Source organism: Phocoena phocoena, chromosome 21, assembly GCF_963924675.1.
Source record: "Phocoena phocoena chromosome 21, mPhoPho1.1, whole genome shotgun sequence".
Lineage (NCBI taxonomy): Eukaryota > Metazoa > Chordata > Mammalia > Artiodactyla > Phocoenidae > Phocoena > Phocoena phocoena.
Genome location: NC_089239.1, coordinates 27,116,384 through 27,138,466, shown reverse-complemented (window position 1 = coordinate 27,138,466; position 22,083 = coordinate 27,116,384). Strand labels below are relative to the sequence as shown.

General features: G+C 38.6%; 1 protein-coding gene across 1 annotated transcript in view; it reads left to right on the top strand.

Annotated features, from left to right (window-relative positions):
- Positions 1-22,083, top strand: part of CSMD1 (CUB and Sushi multiple domains 1) — a 1,433,388-nt gene that overhangs the window by 1,010,015 nt on the left and 401,290 nt on the right. Inside the window, exon 11 of the mRNA XM_065899861.1 lies at positions 8,735-8,838. Coding sequence (XP_065755933.1) covers positions 8,735-8,838 — 104 coding nt within the window. The remainder of the gene's footprint in view (positions 1-8,734; positions 8,839-22,083) is intronic.

Below are 22,083 nucleotides of genomic sequence, written 5' to 3'. Positions count from 1 at the left end.
CCCATGAGAAAGACAAAAATTGAAATAAAACCATCCTCCGGTGCTGGGCTTCAGTTACAGTGTCGATACTGGTTTGCAGCAGTGATCAACCTCTACATAGATTGCTAAAATAATGTATTCAGACAAACACTGAAGTTTGAAAGAGTAGATTTTAAAAATAAATTATAATGGCTGTATCACTAACGAGCCACCTTAGGAGGCCACCTCTGAGATCCAGGGCTCAATCCCAGAAGTGAATATGTTGCCTGATTCTTTGTTTAACTATATTACTTAATATGTAGAAGTAAATGTACATATTTTTATTTTTATCAACTCAGCCCTTTCTAGTCTGTATAACTTCCTTTAGATCATTCTTTTCATATTTAAACAAAATGCCATTTAGGTAACTCTTTAAAATGAATCCTGTTGTTTGAAGTATCTTTCAGCCAAGTTGGAGATAAAGAGTGTGTTAGTAAAATACCAGAGACATTTAAAAATCTGCAAAATATTTTCTCTTCCCCTCCCACATAAAGTAACCTCTTCACTGAATAAACATGCTAAAAGGACATATTTTTTCTTTATATCTGAGGCTCATAATCTTGATTCATCATCTCTAAGGTTTTTTTGTATCATAGAAAAACAAAACTAACTCTGATTTGCATTTCTTTAAATTCTTCTGTGTTTGTGTATGGAACTCTTTTGGATTTCTTAGAGTTAAACTGTTCTATGTGATGATCTATTCCTATTTTTCTATGGTTGCTTTATTTTGTTTAAGTGGGGCCATAATCAACCATTTTAAGGTCTGTTCTAAAAACTGTAATCAGCTGTAAAAAAAAATATGCCTTACATTATTTTTCTAATTATTAATTCTGCACCCTTCATTCCAATTAATTTTCACAAACTTCAATATCTTCTGCTTTTATCTATAAATCTATAATTTTCTGTTGCAATCCTTTCATCTTTTAGGCCTTCAGATTTCCAGCTAAGTTGCTCCACATATCCTAGGTTGATAGATTTCAGTGTTCTGTAAATGTTAATTCTGCATTTTACCCCATCTAATAGTGCTCTGATTTATTCTTTAGTGGTTATTGTATTGTGACTCTCAAATTCCCAGTCCCCCATTTTTAACAAATATGCTACTTTCTTTCATCCATCTGAGAATGTATTTCAGTAATTTTCCAAACAATGTTTGTGATTGATTCTTTGGTTGCTTCATTTCAGGGATTAATGAAATTCTTTTGGAGATCTCACTGGTTTATTCTCTTATTTTACACGGTAAACCATTTTTAATGTTCCTCCATCACCGCCTTTGAGTTTGCTTACTTTCCCAGTGAGCTAGTTAGTCTTTGTTGTACTGTAAATGTTCTGTGTCCCTGACAGTTTTATTGGCATTTTGATGATTTTTGCTTGAGGGATTTTCTTTATAATGTTAGTCTCTGTTATCTTCATCCAACACCCCACTTGCTTCTTTCCTCAGATTTTTGTGGATCTTACTTTAATCCTTGAGAATCCATAGTATCATATCTAAGTATTTTGCCAAGACAAGCTTCTCACGAGAAGCACAATTCTACTGATATAAAGAAGGAGGTGTGTAGATGGAAAAGTTTATCTGGAAATTAAAGGATAAAAACATTTTTTTAAAAAATAAAAGATAAAGGATTCCTTTCTGGATAAAATTGGAGTTAGAAATTGATGTGCCAGAAAGCAGAGAGACAGGATTTTCCTTGGTTTTAAAGATTTGTGAGGTTTGAAATAATAGAATCCCTCAAGTTGGTGACAGAATGTGGCCTGGCCTGGTAGCAGTGAAGAGTTTGCTATGAAAGGTAGCGATAACGGTGGTGCTGAACACACCACCGCTAACCCAGTGCCTGCTGGACCCTTGCAAGATGCACACACTTGACCTGCATCCTCCCATTAATCCTCAACCCCCGTTGGGAAATGATGTCACTCTGGTTTTACAGATGAGGAGGCTGTAGGAGGGGGATGCAAGTCCTTCAGGCCCCCGCGGGGTGGGCAGCAGGGCCAGGATCCCCTCTCACTTCGGTGGGCTTGGACTCGCTCGCTCTGTGCTGCTTTCCAGCAGCAGTGTGGGCCTGGAGGAGGGAGCTGGAGAAGCAGATCTGGGTCCTTTCCGTGCCTTGCACATGGCATGCACCTGCATTCTTAGGAGTCTTGATCTCAGAGACAAAGGGTCCATGTAAGGGCAGCACAGAGAGACTTACGGTAATTTATGTTCCAGTTACTGTTGAGAGAAGGGACTTGGCAGAAGCCTTCAGGATGGACATCAGCAAAGTTCTAGAGAACGATGTGGGAGAGTCCACAATCCGGACACCAAGCTCCTCGCTTTTTGTGTTGTGGTAACATGACCAAACGGCTGCCGTTGGATAAATTACATGTTGTTCTGCCTGTCTGAGTGTTTTCTATTTTCTTCCACTGATTACCTGTTTAATTTGACTCTTGGTAGCACAAGGTTAATAACATTGCAGCTACATTTGAAATAATATATGTCCCCTTTTTGTTAATGGTGCATTGAACTCTAGTTTTAAAAGACATTTAGAGTTTATATGGGGGGCTAAATATAAGTCAAGGCTACCTTAGAAATAATAATATATTTTTCCTAAATTGTTCCTTTCGAAGTACTGTTCTCTCTAGGTTGGAGCCAAATCTTGGTAATTTCATATTACATATCATTGGCCATTTGTATATGTAATTTACAGATATGAAACATTGTATGTATGTATGGGAAGCACCGATGTGCATTACCCAGGCTATGTGGTGCATGCATTTGGAGAGAACATCTCTTTATAATTAATTATACTTTTTCAGTTATTTCATGGGTGGTCCTTAGAACCTCAGGCTAAAACACTTAAAATTTATCAGAAATCATTTCATAATTGTTGGTTCATAGAAAGTGTGAATTTTCCTTTTAGATGTGAGGTATAGAGTTGTTATGTCCTTTTGGAGGAAATTCACAGTTTGAAAAGTCTTTATTCTGAAAAATAATGTGAAATTGAATGGATCAGGTCATTAAGGCTTCTTTTTATCAGTTTCTGTCCCCTTGTGTTTCAAGTCCTTATTCCCTACCCTGTTGATTTCAACGCTACCATCATTCATTAAGGCATTTATGAGTTAGCTTTTTCCAAGATGTAGGGGCTTTTTACTTATTTATTTTGTGCTGTCAGTTCTACATCTTGGAAAATTGTAAAATCTTCCTCTTATTCTGTATCTCTTCCTACCATCACAATTTTGGGTAGAAGCATGTCATCCAAAAGAACCCCAAATGTAGTTTAAAGATAACACTGAAACAAAAAGCATATTAGAAATAAAACTTTTGATGAGGAAGCCCAGTGATCCATATGGGGTGTCTGTGTGAGTGTGTGTGTGTGTGTGTGTGTGTGTGTGTGTGTGTGTGTGTGTGTATGAATTGATAAATCTGGATTCCTCTGGCTTGAGTCAGGTGAGATGGGCTCCTTATTTGAATGGGCCTATAGTGACTGGCTTTTTTTCCCCTAATGATTTGTGACTATGTAGTGTACTTCCATTTTGTTTCTCAGAGCAATGTTTTCATATTTGTTTTAAAGTAATACTTAAAAATTCAGTATTATATCAATTCTACCACTCTGTCATCATATATTTCTCTTTTCTCTATTTAGAAAATTGAGTGTCTCAAAACAGAAATTAAAAAAAAGCTCTTCTGACAATATAACATTCTTTTTTAAAATAATTAATTAATTTTTGGCTGCATTGAGTCTCCGCTGCTGCGTGCGGGCTTTCTTTAGTTGTGGGAAGCTGGGGCTACTCTTCGTTGCGGTGCGCAGGCTTCTTATTGCAGTGGCTTCTCTTGTTGTGGAGCAAGGGCTCTAGGCGCCCAGGCTTCAGTAGTTGTGGGATGCGGCCTCAGTAGTTGTGGCTTGTGGGCTCTAAAGCACATGCTCAGTAGTTGTGGCGCACGGGCTTAGTTGCTCCGTGGCATGTGGGATCTTCCCGGACCAGGGATCGAACCCATGTCCCCTGCATTGACAGGCAGATTCTTAACCACTGTGCCACCAGGGAAGTCCCAATATAACATTCTTAATTGCCAAGACTCTTGCAGTTTTTATGTAATCACAATTAAATAGCTAAATTCGGTTTTCTTTTTCATACTTACACCCCGCAAAATTGCCCAATTTATTTTTCTCTCATTTAAGATTATTGTGTGCTTTTTCCCCTTAACCTTTCTGTCCGAAAAATTAGCATCTTTGCACCATTAAAAAAATAAACAAAAAACTGAGAAGGAATTCAACTGATTTGTATTACACTTACTTTAAGCACAGTCAATTTTTTGGCTACTTTCTATTATGTAAGGATAATAGTCAACAGAAGTTGGTTAGATGCTGAAGAAAAATAGTTGAATATCCACTGAAAATGTTTGTAAAGTGAACAAACCAATTTTGCACAAATTAGGGAGTGAAATTAGATGAGACATAGGATTGGGCTGTTGTTTTTCCAGGAATCTAACGATTGGCATCACTCTTCGAGGTACTCCTGGGGCAGGTTTCAGGACCCCCAGCGGCTGGGTTCAGCCCACTGTTTGGATATTTTAGCTCCTAGATGCCACCTCCTCTGGAAGATGTCCCTTATCTTCCGCATCTGAGGTTCCTTCCCTGGGCACCCGCCGCACCCTGAGAACGGCCTGTCCTGCACCTTCCTCTCACTGGCCTGTGGTGTCTTTCACTGGACCACCTGTCATCACACAGCAGAGTCTTCCTAGAGATGCTTAATTACCAGAGGCCAACTTGGCATGTAGGAAATGACTGCCACATTGCTATAGTACTAAGGCATATTAGATTGGGATCAGAGAAAGAAAACAGGACTACAGTAGCTAAAACTTTCGAAGAAATACTTTTAAATGAGTAGTTTATAAGAAAGAAAGAAGTTTGAAAATAGAATTAAGTTTTATAACCTCTACTCTTATCTTCTTCATTTATATTTGAACGTGTGGGAAACAATCTAAAAACTACATCGAGACTCAGGATTTCCCAGTTTGAGATCTAAACCTCTCACTAATAACTGCAGAATAAGGCCATCATCTTCCCTGGCTTTCATTTTCCTCCTGTGAAAACAGAGGTGTCAGAATATCAAGTAATTTTAAGCCTGCTTAGATTCTGTATTCCACATTTGGTCACACTAAACTGTTGACCCTCGTCATCCTCTAGTAAGAAAATATAAGCAAATGTAATTTAATTCCATTACTTCCCTGCCACCATATGTACTTTATGTATAAAAGAATATTATTCAGCCATGAAAAGGGATGAATCCCGCCACAACACGGATGGGATTGGAGGGCATTATACTAAGTGAAATAAGTCAAAGACAGAGGCAGACAAATACCATCTCATCTCTCTTACATGTGGAATCTAAAAAACAACAAACAAGCTGTAGATACAGAGAATAGATTGGTGGTTGCCAGAAGCAGGGGGTAGGGAAAGGAGAAATGGTTCAAACTTTTTGAGTCTTTTTAGTTTAAATAGGAGAAAAGAACATATTACAAAATACCAAGAATGTATTTTAAAAATTACACCAGAGTCTAGACTGAACAGCATCTTTTTCTCACAGTTCTGAGATTCTGTTTGGAATTTGAAAAAGTAAAGGATTTCATCAGTTGTCATTAAGAAGCCTGAATCTGTATGTTAAATTCTATAATTGTTTTGTGTTTATCAAACTACCCCCTGTGAGTCTTAAGATTTTAGAATTCCAGAACTTTGTCCTTCTTTCATTTTCCTTCCTATTTGATTTGTTGTCATTAAGGAATATTTGTCTGGAAAAGTAAAAAATTCTATAATTACTTTGTGTTTATCATGATACCCCTTGTAACTCTAAGTTTTTTGAAGGCTAGAACTTGGTGCATCTTCTCTTTGGACCTGGGCAGAGTAGGTATTCAGTACATGCTGAAAAATGAGTCAGTTGTCCTCAGCAGATGGAGGGCGTAGCACCTGCCCTCAGGGCATGTACCATGAAGGAGGTGAGGCAGAGGGTACGGGCAAACCAGCAAGAAATTTCAAAAAGTGCAACATCATGAAAGGAGTAGCCTGGATGTTGACAAAGAGACTGACGTCTTGGACAGAATGGGCAGGGGAGACACCACCAAGAACAGACTTCATGAAGAGACTTGAAGGATGTGGAGCAGCATGTACAAGGCCAGCTGCAGGGACCAGTCAAGACACGGAAGAGCACGTGTGTGTGTGTGTGTGTGTGTGCGTGTGCGTGCGTGCGTGCGTGCATGCGCGCACATGTGGAGCTAAAGGGACCATTGAGACTAAATGCCACTGAACCATTCACACTTTAAAAACATAAGGCAGAACTATTCTCAATACCCATGACGTGGATGCAACCTGAGTGTCCATCAATGGATGAATGGTTGAAGATGTGATGTATATACATGTAATGGAATATCATTCAGCCTTAATAACAAAGGAGATCCTACCATTTGCAACAACATGGATGCACTGGGAAGACATTATATTAAGTGAGACAAGACAGACACAGAAAGGAAAAAACTGCATGATCTCACTTATGTGTGGAATCTAAAAAAGTCAAATACACAGAAGCAGAGAGTCGAACAGTGGTGACCAGGGATGAGAAGGTGGGGAAATGGAGAGATATTGGTCAAAGGGCACAAAGTTACAATTATGAAGAATGGATAAATCTGAAGATCTAATGGGCAGCATGGCGACTATGGTTAATAATACTGTATTGATGACTAGAAATTTGCTAAGAGAATGGATTTAAGGTGCTTTCACTATATACACAAAGGGTGACTGTGTGAGGAGACGGGTTAATTAGCTTGACTGTAGTAATCATTTCACTATGTATATGTACATCAAATCATCATGCTATACTCCTTATATACAGTTTTTATTAAAAAATGAATTCTCCGATCAACATCACTTGTCACTGAGAAATGATAGCAACTTTCATTCCAGATGTGTATTTCTGTTTTACTACCAGGTATATTTATAGAATGCCATATTTTCTGACAAACGAGAGGTTCTTTACACAAGATTGCGTCCACCTTTTCTCTTTTTATGAGGCATTAATAGCATAAAGATCGTCCTTTGACTATCAGCAGAGGCTGATTGTTGAGTCTGAACCCTGACAAACACCTCTCCAACACCCTTTGCTTTGGCTTGAAAGAATTACAGAATGGTTATTTTTACACCCATAATGAAAACACATTTATGAAGTGAGACCCCCTATCTGTGACTCATTACAAATCTGCCAACCGTGACCCTCAGGCCTGAATGGATTATCATTGCTTCACTGCAGGCTGTTACCCAAGTCAAGACAGAGTAAATGTGTCAAAAAAGGTGATGGGAACCTCCAGGTTGCATGATTCTTTAGTCCTTTTATTCTTTCTTGTACCACCATGGACATTTATAAATCGGCCCATGGGAACACAGAAATTGAAATAAAACCATCCTCGGGTGTTGGGCTTCATATGCAATGTTGATACTGGTCTGCAACAGTCATGAACCTCTACAACTGTTTCAAATTAGATTGCTAAAATAATGTATTCAGACAAACGCTGAAATTTGAAAGAGTAGATTTTTTTAAGTAAATCATAACAGCTATACCACTAATTTTAGTAAGAATTTCCAATAGCAGAATTAATGCATCCCATATTAGCACTGCTTGGGAAAGCACCTGGTTAGAGCCTGCTCGGTATTGTACACATCAAGTTGGATATTAATCAGAAGCCTGCCTTCCCCCTGGTACCACTTAAGTCTTTCAGGTTTAATGAACAGGCGTTTAATGTTTTTTACAGGATTCCAGAGTTTCAGATTTACTCTGAAGTAGATCCCATTAAAATGTATTTCCAATATTACGGTTTCTGTACTTCCTGTTCTCTCTCTCTCCCCCTCTGTCATTTATCTACCTATCTCATCTATCCATCATATCTGTCTGTCCATCTATCCATCTGTCTCTTTCATCTGTCTGTGATAGCCTCTACCTCTCTCTCTTCTTCATGTTACAGATATCTATCTGTTATCTATATATATATATTTCTCCTTGTCACCTAGGGTTCCAGCCTAACTTTGTGACACCTCAGACTCTCTTCCCCCTTTATCACAATATTGGTCAACAAAGGAAGCATTTCTTTTATGAGAAGAAAGAAGTTCATAGTATTCTAACATATCCATGTGTCAGACACAAACTGGTCTTATCTAAATGGTGTTGAACACCTAGACAAAGTGTTCTTTATTTAAAAAAAAGACAAAAAAAAAGACAAGACTTTGCAAAGTTAAATGTAGAGGACAACTTCTAGCCTCAGAAGGTCTTTTTCGTATGTTAATATTGGTACATACATGAAATCTGCAGACATCACACTAAAAATATCTATTCCTTGGTGTTCTAGGTATCCTCAAAATATATCTCATTAACTGCAGTCCCCATTTATTTTGCTTATACTGATTTACCTATTGGTCATTCCGAACACTATGTGACAATAAATATTTGATTTAAAGTATCAGTACAATATGGGTTAATTTCATTTTTAGAGCTGATGATAAATATCTTTGGAGTAATAGCAATTTTGAATTCCATAGAATTCTATGATCGAGGGCTCTCAAATATATACAATTATTATTTTTAAAAGCAACTTTAAATCATTTGAAATAACAGTGAAATTATGGAGCAAAATTAATACTACAACTGGATATTTGCATTATGTGAAATTCCTGTTATGCTAAGTAATTCTCTCTTGTGTTTGATTTAGGTCATCAAGCTTGCCTTTGAGGAGTTTGAGCTGGAAAGAGGCTACGACACTCTAACCGTGGGCGATGCTGGGAAAGTGGGTGATACCAGAACCGTCTTGTATGTGTAAGTGTATCTTCCCTTGTTTCTTCTTTCCCAGAACAGGAAGTTATCTGTGCAAACACGGATGTGTCCTTGAGATCCTGGTGCAGACTTTCCATTCCCACCCAGAAGTTTAATAAATGCCACGTATGGCTAAATTAGTAGTTTCTAAATCTGATTTCAGATGAGGACTAATTCAGGATTGCATTCTATCTGTGGCAGTGTTTTTTATTTCAAATCATTGAAAAATATGGCAAAAGATTAGACTATATGGAAAAGCAGAAAGTAGAGGCGATGAGTTTCTCAACTCAACTGCTCCTTGTCCGCCCCTCTCTTTCTACTTATTATGTTGTCAGTGTTCGGGGAAGTACAAGTATCTTCTAGAATAAGGCCATATATCTTCTGAAAGCCTTGTGCTCTGTAGAGCTGCATACTAAAAGTAGCAGAGAGCGTGGGGAGAGCAGTGTGGTAGCGCCCTTTATATCTGTGGACTTCCGTACCCAGAGTCCTGGCAAATACAGTAGCAGCCCCACTGTGTACATCAGCACACAGATCCCTACGCTGGTCCATTGGCAACTGGACTCATGAGAGAGTCTGCACCACTTCGCCCTGGACACTGTCAGCCTCTTCCAGATGCAGGGCCATGAGGATAGTCTGGACAGTTTTTTTTTTTCTTCTTTAAAATATTTATTTACTTATTTATTTTGGCTTCTCCGGATCTTAGTCGCAGATCTTCGTTGCGGCGTGCAGGATCTTTAGTTGTGGCGTGTGGACTTCTTAGTTGAGGCTGAGGAGTGAATATACCCCCGGGTCATGGTTTTAATATTGATAGGACAGTTTTTAGGAGACTTGTTCTAGCAATATTAAAACCATGACCCAGGGGTATCTTCATTCCTCAGTGTTTTCAGTGCAGAAGGCAATGTCTTTGCAGCCTCTTCCTCTGCGTTTGCACCTTGCACAGCCAGCTTCCTGTATGGGCTCCCGAAACTACTTTCACTAATGGAAGTCATTCTGCAGGATTTTTCTCTTAGTCTGCTTATATGTGGCTGAGATTTTCTGTTTATTTGTGAGAAAGCTTGCCCTGGACAACTTCAAAGTATTATTCTGCTAGGGAAAAACAACAACAGGAAGAGGTGTGGCCATTACACCCACTCATTCTCTTACTTAGCAGTTACTTATGAGGTAGTTCACGTTGTAAAAAGTTCTGCAGTGAACATCTGTCTGTGCCTTTAAAATTGGTGGACCCGCACTCTGATGGCATTGGGGACATTCTCTTTTCCTTTATTGTATCTTGGATGTAGTTCCCTATTAGTATATATCTTTATCTCATGTTTTATAGCTACTACTAATAATAATTAAAATCATGTTACTGGCCCATGACTTAGGATAATAATTATAATAGTAGCAGTAGTAATCTCATAGCATTTATTGAGTACCTCTTATATACCATGCACTGTGCTAGATGCCTAATACATACTATCTTGTTTGGTCTTCACCTAAATCCTGTGAGTTAGGGGTTAATACTGTCTTCATCATATGAATGATGAAACTGAGGCTTAGATAGATTTACCCGCATTCACAAACCTAGCGTTTGTTCTAGCAGGAGTTCAGACTCCGTGATCCTCCTCCAGTGTCTGTATTCCTTATCATTACATGTGGATGTGCCATGTTTTTTAACTGATTCTCATTGATAGCCTTTGTCTTTTCTCTATCCCCCTGTAGTCTTGCATTTCTAAGCAGCTACGCAGTAAACTACTTTGTACAAATTGTCATACTTGTTTCATATGCCTTCAGGAAAATTTCCAGGAGAGGAATTTCAGGAGTTAGGAGCATCTTCATTTACATCATTAGGCTTTTCTAATAATGCCCCCAAAAGTTTATATCAATTTTCTCTTCCACCACAGTATGTAAAGGTCCCTGTTTCCCCACACTCTTACCAAATGGTTATTCTTTTTTTGCCCAATTACTAGCTTTAAATTGCATTTATTTATAAAAATACGGATTCCTGCAGGGTGGGGACAGATATCTGTATTGTTTGCAATCTTCCATGTCAGTTGTGTGCACACAGCCTGGCATTGGTCTGGAGCGGTACTTGTAGTCACTGATACAGTGGACAGCAGTGAGGCCAGGATGCCAGAGGTGGAATTTCTGGCTCTAGCTTTGCTCTTAACTATCTGTGACCCTCTCTGTACCTCTGTTTTTATGGCTATGAAATATGTATAATAACCTTTTCCTGCCTGTGGTAAGGAGCAAAATGAAATAGTGCATGTGAATGCACTGGAGAGCCAAGAAATACAAACCACACGTGAAATAGCTTTATTATTACCATAACATCTAATTTAAGAAGGGATATCATTAAAACAAATGAGAGAAATTTTCAAATAAATGCAAAATGTAGAACATAAATGTAGAAAAGTAGTGCCATATAAAATCCCTTAGGTCACTATTAAAGATCTGAAGTCATACACCCATTTTTTAATGCTATTTGTTGTTAAGGGAGCAATAGCAAACTATGTATTACCTTGACATAAGTGTTATTAGAACCTCCTCTCAATAGCTCACATCTATAAAGGAAAAACTAAACAGTCAACTGAATCAAAGTGAGATGCCCTTTGGGAAACATAATGTAACAAAGATCAGTTGGGCATTTAATCATCTTCAGTAGAGAAAAGCAAAGCCACTGATATATTTCCTTAGTATACAAAATTACAGAAAAAGAAAAAACAAGAGAATCACAGTTGGTGTCTTTGGATAAACAGGCAATTTTAGAGAATACGGCAACAAATATTTTTGAGTACTTACATGTCAGACGTGAGTCTCAGCATGGAGTTTAAAATCTAATTGGAGAAATGGCAGATGAGCTGAGATGGTTATATACTAGACAGTATATAGAATCATTGACTATCATGATACATATTTCAGATAAAATTTGAGTTAAGAAACTTATTTGTGGGTAGCTGATATTTACTACCTCAAGCTCAATATTTTATAGGTTCCCCTTTTTAGGGGGCCTGTGGAATTCTATTCAGATCTTAATTTTCAGGAGAAATTTAGAAAGTGAGATAGTCTAACTGGCTTATCCTAAATATGCTTTTAAAAATTCTAATTTCTGTTAATGGCTTTTTATTTTCTCAACTTTCTTGGCGCAAAAAGAGAACAACTGAATGTTAGGGGGACTCTTTCAATAGCCGAGTCTTCCCAAGAGATGGATGAATTTATTCAGGTTACTTTTACAGAATGACAGACTTAAAACAAAATTAAATAACTCACTTAGCAAATCTCTACTGAGATCTCTCCAAGAATATATGTTGGTAATTTTCTCAAGTTTAACTTTCAGAAAAACTGCATCCAGAGACATTGTTCTTCACGACTTTCCTCTGGCCTTTGCAGTTACTAGCAGTGGTGACCAGGACATGGCATTAATTTCAGGATGTCCTGGGGATTGCAGGCACCAGTGGCAGGTTTTAAGTGCCCATCTCTGTAAGGGATGAATAGTCAGTATCAGGGAAATCTGTGAGCGAGTAGTATTGCCTCTGCCTGACTACACTTGTCTATTAACCAATAAGGATACTAGTTGTTTCCTATGGCTGGTTGGTCCACTGTTCTTAAGTTGCTTCTTGGGCTTAGAAGTGGCTCCAGCCCTCATATGGTAGCCCTCCACCTACCTCTGCTATTGTCTGCGGGTGCTGAGCGAAGGGGCATCATTCCTTTTTTATTAAAAGACTACACAACAGCAGTAACAAAGCAGACACTGAAAACTGATGTGTATGTCTATGTATTCTTTGGACATTATCAGAGGAGTTGATCACAGTACATCTCAGTGCTTTGGGGAAAGCTTGAGCAATTTATGTTAGGAATAAGCACATAAAGGTAGCTACCTAGACGTTCTCTAGGCAAAAACCCATTTTTTCAAAATTAGAAAGCAAGTACACTCCTTAGATTCTTAGAATTCTGGAGCCACATGATCAGAATTCTTTTTCCTCATATAATCATTCTCATAATGACATTGCCTGTGAGCACGGACACATATGAGAGTGCAGATCAGACTCAAATCCTAAAAGCTCTATTCTTGAAGTGAAGTTCATCCATTGCTAGGTTTCCTCCTTTGTCTCTTTATGGGGAAATGTTCTTCCTTGATTCTTTGAAGAAACATTTATTGAAATTCAGACACTGCAGGACTCAGAGGTGGGTAACAGTAGGCTTTGAGGGGATGGTCTGCAAGTGGAGAAGGCAGAGGCTTCCTGACCTTCATTATCACGCTGGGGCGGGTTAGCAGAGGCTGCTGCTCTCTGGACACTCCATGGTGCCTAAGTTCTCTATTCCAGCAGCCCTATCAGAGGAGAGATAGCCGGACCACTGGACACACACATTTTAGGTTTGGGATTCCGTCTATTCTGGGGTGTCTGGGAAAGCAAACTGACCTGCGGCCTTGGGCGCCCCTGGAAGTGGTCTCTGGGGAACCTTCCTGCAGAGGAGAAGAATGCATAGGTCCCAAGGAAGCGCAGCCCAACGGCAGCACCTGATGGAGATTCGGGGAGACTAGTTCCAGCTAATTTGGAGTCCAGACAGCCTGAGTCATTTTCCAGCTGTTCTGCCACTTACATCCCCAGTGTTGACTCAATGTGGCAGTTTTCTCTAAGGAGCCAGGAAATGCATGTCTTGCTTGCTACACTGTTAACCTGGAGAGCTAAGGATCTCCCGTCCACGATTCATCAGTCAAAAGCATTTAAAGGTGTATTTTGTGTTTTTGATATTGAATTAACCTCAAAGGCACAGTCATTCTCTTTTGGGGGGCTTAGTGCATTTAAAACAGTAAGGGGTATGCAAGACCTCCAGGGCAGCAAGACCAGCTCCCCATCTCATGCCAACTTTGCAAGCTGGAAGCATTGTTGTAAGTGTAAAGTGAGACGGCTAATGAAACATTGTTTGAAAAGGTGAAAAGTATGATGCAAAGAGAAGATGGTATTGTATTACTGTAGTTATTATCTCTGCCTTAATACAATGAGATATGTGGTGAAGATAGTATTGTATTACTGTAGTTATTATCTCTGCCTTAATATAATGAGATATGTGGTGCTCAGAATTGTCTTTGGAAATGGAATGTACTAGAAAGGAAGAAGGAAGAGGAGTTGAACTGCCATTCACTGAATCTGTCTGGACCCGCATTGTCTCCTGACAAACTTTTGACAAAGGTATTGCTTCCCTCTGCTAGAGGAAGACAAGGGGAACCTGACTTACGGCCGTGGAGACAGCAGGCTGCCTAACTGGTTTCTGGGCTGTTTTCAAGATTTTGTTCCTTGTCTTTAGTTTTCAAAGGTTTAATTAGGTGGATTTGTTTAATTAACATGGATTTGTTTGAGTTTATCCTGTTTGAGGTTCACTTGGTATCTTAGAACTGTAGGTTATGTGTTTCCCCAAATTTGAGTTTTCAGCAATTAATTCTTTAAACCCCCTTTCAGCCTCACTCTCTTTCTCTCCTTCTGGGATTCGAATGATAAGATGTTGGGCCTTTTGTTTTTGACCCACAGGTCCCTGAGGTTTTGTTCACTTTTTTTCCATTGTATTTTCTCTCTGCTGTTCAGTGTGGGCGAATTCTATAGACCTCTTCTCAAGTTAACATGTCATCGTGCATCTCCGCTCTACTTACTTTAATTTCTATTATTGTATTTTTACTCCTGTAATTTCCATTTGGTTCTTTTTTGTAACTTCTCTTTCTTTGCTGGGATCATCTGTTTGTTTGTTTTTTTATTTGATTGCAGAGAATTTGTAAATGATTGAAACATTTACACAATGGCTGCTTTAAAATCCTTGTCAGGTAATTTCAACATCTGATTCATTTTAGGTATTGTCAGTTGGTTGTCTTTTCTTGTTGAAGTTGTGATTTTCTTGGTTCTTGGTATGATAATCGGACCCAGGCTGTTTTGTCTGTCGTGTTAGGATGTACTGGGAATTATATAAACCTCTTATTTTAGCAGACAGTCACCCTGGCTAGACTTAACACGCAGTTCTCGGCCAGCTTGTGTCAGCTGGGGTTCCAGTGACAGGCTCACTGTCAGAGCATGTACAGCATTGTCTGGGTCTGCTTGGTTGATTGGTGCCCGTGGGACTCACACTTGTCCTTGCTGGTGGGGAGAGGTTGGTGGGAACCCCCATCACTGCTTCCCTTCTGCATCTCACCCCTTGTCCCCTCACCCCTCCCTCTGCCCCTATCTCTGGGAGGGAAGGGGCATCTCAGTCTCAGATTGGCAGAGACAGAGTCTTCCTGGATTGGGTCACTGGTGTGGCTGGTCTCTCTCACAGGTTCTGCTGCTTCCGTTTCTTTACTCAGAAAAGGGAAGCTCGGGCCCCGGGGAAGGTGAAGGCTTGCCCTGGACACCTGTGGTTACCAAGGTCCCTTCATCCGTCCCCCATGCTGGTGGTGCTGGTGTTCCTTATGTTGTTTGAGGGATACCCCTTGCATCCCCGTGAGGATGGAGCTTACCTGGAGCCTTCTGTTGCCCGGTCAGGGTTCAGGAAACACCAGGTCTCGTGGTCCTCTGTTTTGAGGGGGGTGGGCACACAGACAGCCCGCACTGTGTTGGTTCTCTGACCCTGGAGTCTCAAACCAGCTTGCCTTCAGAGTCCTCTCCTGGTTGTGTCTTATGCCATTTTGAGGGTTTATATCTGAGCTTATCAAGGAAGAGAATGGAAAAAAATGTGTCCGTGTCCAAATACTTTTAACTCGACTGGGCTACACTCAGTAACAGAAGTCTATAAAATAACTTCATTATGGGCCTTAGTAAACGTTTTTCTTTGAAGTGAAAGATAGAAGTTTGGATTAGATATTTTGTCTACAGCTCCACATAGAAAGGCTTAACAATTCTGATACTGTTTAGTGGATTTAACCTGATGATGGCAGACCATTGATGTAACTAACGTCATCTTCTATGCCACCTGGCTAGAATGGATTCCAGCACGGTGAATAAAAGCTGTCGCATTTGAATGAAATGTGTGCAGGAGTCACACTCACTGAAAAGCTTGCTCTAATTTCACGTTGGTGCCAGTGGGGAAATTCTATCAGCTTCAGTGTATGTACTGTTGATCTCCAGGTTTATTTAACTTTATATATAATAATATGATCATTTATTCTATAAAACCACTGCCTTGGGTGATTTTTCAAAGTCAGCTTGAGGTAAAAGAGTTCTGTTCCTCTTCACCTGTTCAGCATTCTGTTCCAGTACATGTCGTGTAAATAGCTGTGCCTGGAAGTCCCCTGCACGAGGAGCCAGCTGGATGCTGGTGGATCGAGAACCTTTAACTCTGATCAGGGCTGCCTTCAGGCAGATTTGCTCTCCGGGTCTGGTCAATATCGCACATAAAGATGTGCAAAACGTCAGATTACAAGCATATCCTTCCAAGACCAGAATTTAAATCCCTTCTGCCTCGGTATGTTTAATGATGAAGTCCACTTATGACTCTGCCACCTTTTACCAAGGTTTGTATCAGGGCATCTCTGACTCTTCCTAAAGGCGTTTTACTCCATCCCTGGGGGGCATGGTTCTCGTCACGTGCTGCACAGATCACACACTGTGTCTTAACCTCTCCTTATTAGTCTCCGGCACACACTGTATTAACCCAATCAAGGCAAACAGCCAACTAACATTTATATTTTAAATAACTCTGCATTTCCTATACTTTCTCAGAATTTATGAAATTTATTGATATTAAAAAATGCGAAGACTTCAAAATAGGTCAATTTTAGGTCAGGTTTTTTTTTTTAGTTAATTTATTTATTTTTTAATTTTTTTTAACATCTTTATTGGAGTATAATTGCTTTACAATGGTGTGTTAGTTTCTGCTTTATAACAAAGTGAATCAGTTATGCATATACATATGTTCCCATATCTCTTCCCTCTTGCGTCTCCCTCCCTCCCATCCTCCCTATCCCACCGCTCCAAGGAGGTCACAAAGCTAGGTCAGGTTTTAACTTGTGAGTAACATTTACTTTCTAACTGCCCAATTTACAATTGAAAGGTGTGCTTTAAAGGTTCCCACACCACTTTCCTTTCAGGTACCTGCCAATAGGATGCAGGTCTGATGTTCTCCAGGTGTTACTTTGCATCAAATTCATACTTTGTGGCATACTCAAGAGTTTTGTTTTTTTTTAAATCTCCAGGTTTGGACAGATTATTTCTTTAATGAATATGTAGTAAAATAGACTTTTTGGAGTACAGATCTGTAAGTATTAATACATGTATAGATTTGTATAACGACCAGCAAAATCAGGATACAGAAGTTTGTCACCCCTCAAAACTGTGCTTTCTCTTTGTAGTGATACCCTCTCCCACCTTAAACCGTGAAGCACTGATCTGTTATCCATCATTATAGTTTGTCTTTCTGAGAATATCACATAAATAGAATTGTACACTGTGTATTCTTTAGGACTGCAAGTGGGAATGTAAAATGGTACAGCCATTCTGGAAAACAGTTAGGCAGTTTCATACGAAGTTAAGTACTTATTTATCATGTAATCTGGCAATCCCATTCCTAGGTATTTACCCTAAAGAAATAAAATTTGCCCTACATGAATAGAGTTAACTCTATTCATAATTGCCAAACAACTGGAAACCGTGTAAATGTCCTTGGACAGGTGAATAGATAGACACACCTTGGTATATTCATACAAGGAAGTTCTGTTCATCAGTACCAAGGAACAAACTACTGACACACACAGCAGTGTGGGAATTGCATGGTGCTGTGCTAAGTGAAAGCACCCAGTTTGATTTCACAATCCCTTTCCAGCAGATGTATTTCATGTATGTGAGGATAGAACTGTTGAATCATTTAACAAGGGCCAAAAAGAAGACCTGTCCAGAAATGAGATGGCTTTCGTATACGATGTAATATTAGTAGCAACCAAAGCATCATGAAGTTACTGCCTCACATGGGTGCAGTTAAGCTTTAAAGAACAATGACCGTTTTCACGTGATAGACTTTAGCTGTTCTCTCGATGCAGTATGCCCTGGTTGCAGGGAAGGAACAAACACGTGATCAAAAGTCATTTCCTTCCTTTTGGGTTAATGATTCAATACGCTGGAACATACAGTCAAAGATACTGCTGATTTCAGTTCAACACTAATCCTGATTGCAAGGAGGCATATCAAACCACTGAGGTTAAGACAGCTCGACCATGGTTGAACTCTATCAAAAAGATAAGAGAATTTTAGGTCTGAATGATTCCTTGAAGGTAATTTAATACAGTTATTTCCCAGATGAAGAAACGGACATAGATGTAAAATAATTTAGCTAAAACCACAGGGTAAATTAAAGGCAGAGCTTCAACAGAACCTCAAATACCAAGTCCTTGGTATGCTAAGATCAAACAAAAATTTAAATCATTAGTTGCAGATATTCCTATGAAATTTAAACATGTAGATATTTAATGAATTTTAATGGGTATTAATTTACATTTTCATTTATGCATTTGTTCAAAGAAATGGTGCATTTTATACGCAAGAGTCTGGGGATTAAAGGCCAAGTGACATCAGCTTGCACTCAAGAAGGTTTAGAAATTGGTAGGAGAAGGAGGAAGTAGATGCCTGTGAATGTTTGTCTTCGGTGAGGTGTATGCAGGTTCTCCAGTGACCTAGAGAAAAAAAATACCTGCATCACCTAAGGGAGTTAAGAAATGCCAGGTGAGGGGCTTCCCTGGTGGCGCAGTGGTTGAGAGTCCGCCTGCCGATGCAGGGGACACGGGTTCGTGCCCCGGTCCGGGAAGATCCCACATGCCGTGGAGCGGCTGGGCCCGTGAGCCATGGCCGCTGAGTCTGCGCATCCGGAGCCTGTGCTCTGCAACGGGAGAGGCCACAACAGTGAGAGGCCGCATACCGCAAAAACAAAAACAAAAAAACAAAAAACAAAAAGAAAGAAATGCCAAGTGAGAATCCTCAAATACTGTAAGAACTCCTTATCCAGGGAGCATAGGCACTCCAGGCAGTGATTTCAGGATTTGCCAAAAACCTGGAGGCAGAGAAGTGCCAGTATTTTTGGAGAATGGTTAAAAACGCCAGCATGGTTGGGGCAACAGGTTGAGCAATGGGAGGGGAGGGCAGTGGGGAGCTGGCACCTCCAATATGATGGCTCTGTTTCCCAAAGGCATTTTTATTATCGTTTTCTAACAAGTCAAATTTCTTAGCGATTCATTGGAGTAATTTTATTTTTAAGTTTAATTTAAAACACTATGTACTAGAAAGTCATTTTGGGAGAAAATAAAACTGCTTTAAAGAAAGCAATTATAGCTTATGTGTTATGATGGCTGTTAAAGTATTTTACCAAAAGTAGCATTTATTTTATTTTTCAGTTATGGAAACAAAAAATCCTGTTTCCAACAGATAAACAGTTGCACAGGGTTAACAATATTTGCTTCATTATTTTAAACATATTTTTTCCATTGGTGCTAGCAAACTAAAATACTTCTGGAAAAAAGAACCAAAAGGGAAATATTTTCTTTTCTTTTAAATAATTCTAAAATAATTTTGTAAGATATTAAAAAGTTAACACAAAAATACTTTTTGAATGTTCAAGTAATTTTTTAAACATGTTAAATAATTAATTGTACCAAGCTGTCTTACAGTCATTTTCATAAATATATCAGTCACTTAAATATCAGGCTTAAATTCTAAAACTTGAGTAATGCAAGTCATCTTTATTTTGATTATTTTCTTAATTAACAAAAAAAATTGGCCACTCTGTGCAGCATGCAGGATCTTAGTTCGCAGGCCAGTGTTCAAACCCGTACCCCCTGCAGTGGAAGCACGGAAATTTAATCACTGGACCACCAGGGAAGTCCTACAAATCATCTTAATTTGACTTCGATTGAAGGAACTTTGTAGTGTAGCCAAGTACCTGCTTATTTAGTTTTATGTGAATCAATCGACTAACATAAGACTGTATTAAAATAAAGTCCAGTGCAGAAATAAAATAAATTCAAATATTTACACTCAGAGGTATTTCTGAAATAGTTAACTTGACAGTATAAATCTTTTCAGTGTGTGAAAAATTCCTACATGATAAGTTTTTAACAACTTAAAATTAAATCAAAGGTAGGGGGGAAGTGATATAAGAATCAGGAGGATAAATTAGGAGGCTACTTCAGTGATGTTGCTATGAGACACTCAAACTGAGAAAGTGGAGACAGAAAGAAATGGTGAAAGGAATGTGGAAGAGGTAAAATTATATGGCTTGTTGATGAATGATGAAATGTATAAATGCATATATTTATAGTCTGTGGACTGTGACATAAGAAGGGGTAAGCACTGAGAAATCAACAACCTTGAAATGAAGTCTGGAATCCTTCTAAAGACTGATTGAATCAAGGTGGTCACTCGCACTGCCAGAAGAAAATTAAATCCTCCAAGAAGGAAGATAACAACACACATAGCTTCTATGATGGCGTAACACAAAGTCTAGCATTCAACCAAAATGTCTAGAAATAACACCCAATGATCCAAAACCAAGAGACAGACAATACAAAAGGAAAAGGACATCTAGATATTATAGTTATCACTAAGGGACTTTGATAATTAACTATGATTTATATATTTCAGAATATAAATGATCAAGAATTTTGCCAGAAAACCGGAATTCATAACAAACCAAATGAAAGTTTTAAAAATTAAAAAATACAACATCTGAAATAAAGAACTCAATAGATGTGGCTTGAACTGGAAGATAGATTAGTAGAAAATATTCAACCTGAAGCAGAAAAAAAATGTACAGAAAATATGTGTGTAATTGGCATTGAAGAAGAGAAAGAGAGAGAAAATGGGACATAACTAATCTTTGAAGACATTATCACCAAGAATTTTCCAATATTGACAACAGACATCAGGATAGAGATTCAAGAAAAACCTCAGCCTGGCACATTATTATAAATCTTCTGAAAAACAGGACAAGGAAAGATCTTACAAGTAGTATAAACAAATGTTATTTTCAAAACGGCAACTATAAGTTCAACGGAAGTTTTCTCAATATAAAGTAAAGAAAAGTAAAAAGACAACAGAATGATATCTTTGAAGTCTTGGGGGAAAGAAACACGCTGTTAGCTTAAAGGGACAATTTTAAAAATTGACTAATCAAAAGAGAAAAAAAGAAAAATGAACTTTTATTAGTAATTATATTCTAAATAAAAGGATAAAATCTCTGATTAGATAAAAATAATATAAATAAAATAAGTAAATCAACAATAATGTAAAATAAGTATTTGATGCTTACATATACAAACATGAAATATTTATATACATAAAACAGTTGAAAGCAAAAGGCTAGCAAAAGATACTCCTTCTAAGTACTAACCAACAGAAGAAAGAATGGTATAGCTTTATAATTATAAGTCAAAGAAGACATTAATGCCAGACATTCATGCTTTGTGCCCTTTTTGGTATGTTACACTTCAATAAAATCTATGCATAGGGAAAAAAAAATCTCTCTTCAAACAAACAAATAGAACAACCAAACATAAGGGAACAGTCTTTCCAATGAAGACAAATCTTCAGAAAGAAGTACATTTTCATATTTCATGAGTGCACATCACTCACTGAAATACTTCCTTTTTTTCAATTTGTATGTAATACTGTGTGAGTTCCTTAATGTGTATTAGGCGTTGTTCATCTTCTTCTGAAGAATCATGTACATTGTAGCGCCTCAGGTGAGAAGGTTGTGTTGATTCACAAATGATGTGATTGATAGGGCAAATCATGTGCTCATATCCCTGAAACAACTTTGCTGAAAGCAAAGCTTCCTCTTTGATTAGAGGCATTTGTTTTGGTTCAATTGATTTTTTTTCTTACACTTTTTCTCTTTCAACATGCTTTTCTGTCAGCACATTGACTTCAGTCAATGAATTGAGTGTTTCTTCTCACTGGCTGACAGCAGCCGCTGTGTGACTGTTTTTTTTTATTTTTAAACATCTTTATTGGAGTATAATTGCTTTACAATGATGTGTTAGTTTCTGCTGTATAACAAAGTGAATCAGCTATACATATACATATATCCCCATATCTCCTCCCTCTTGCATCTCCCTCCCACCCTCCATATCCCACTGCTCTAGGTGGACACAAAGCACCGAGCTGATCTCCCTGTGCTATGCGGCTGCTTCCCACTACCTATCTGTTTTACATTTGGTAGTGTATATATGTCCATGCCACTCTCTCACTTCATCCCAGCTTACCCTTCCCCTTCCCCGTGTCCTCAAGTCCATTCTCTACGTCTGCGTCTTTATTCCTGTCCTGC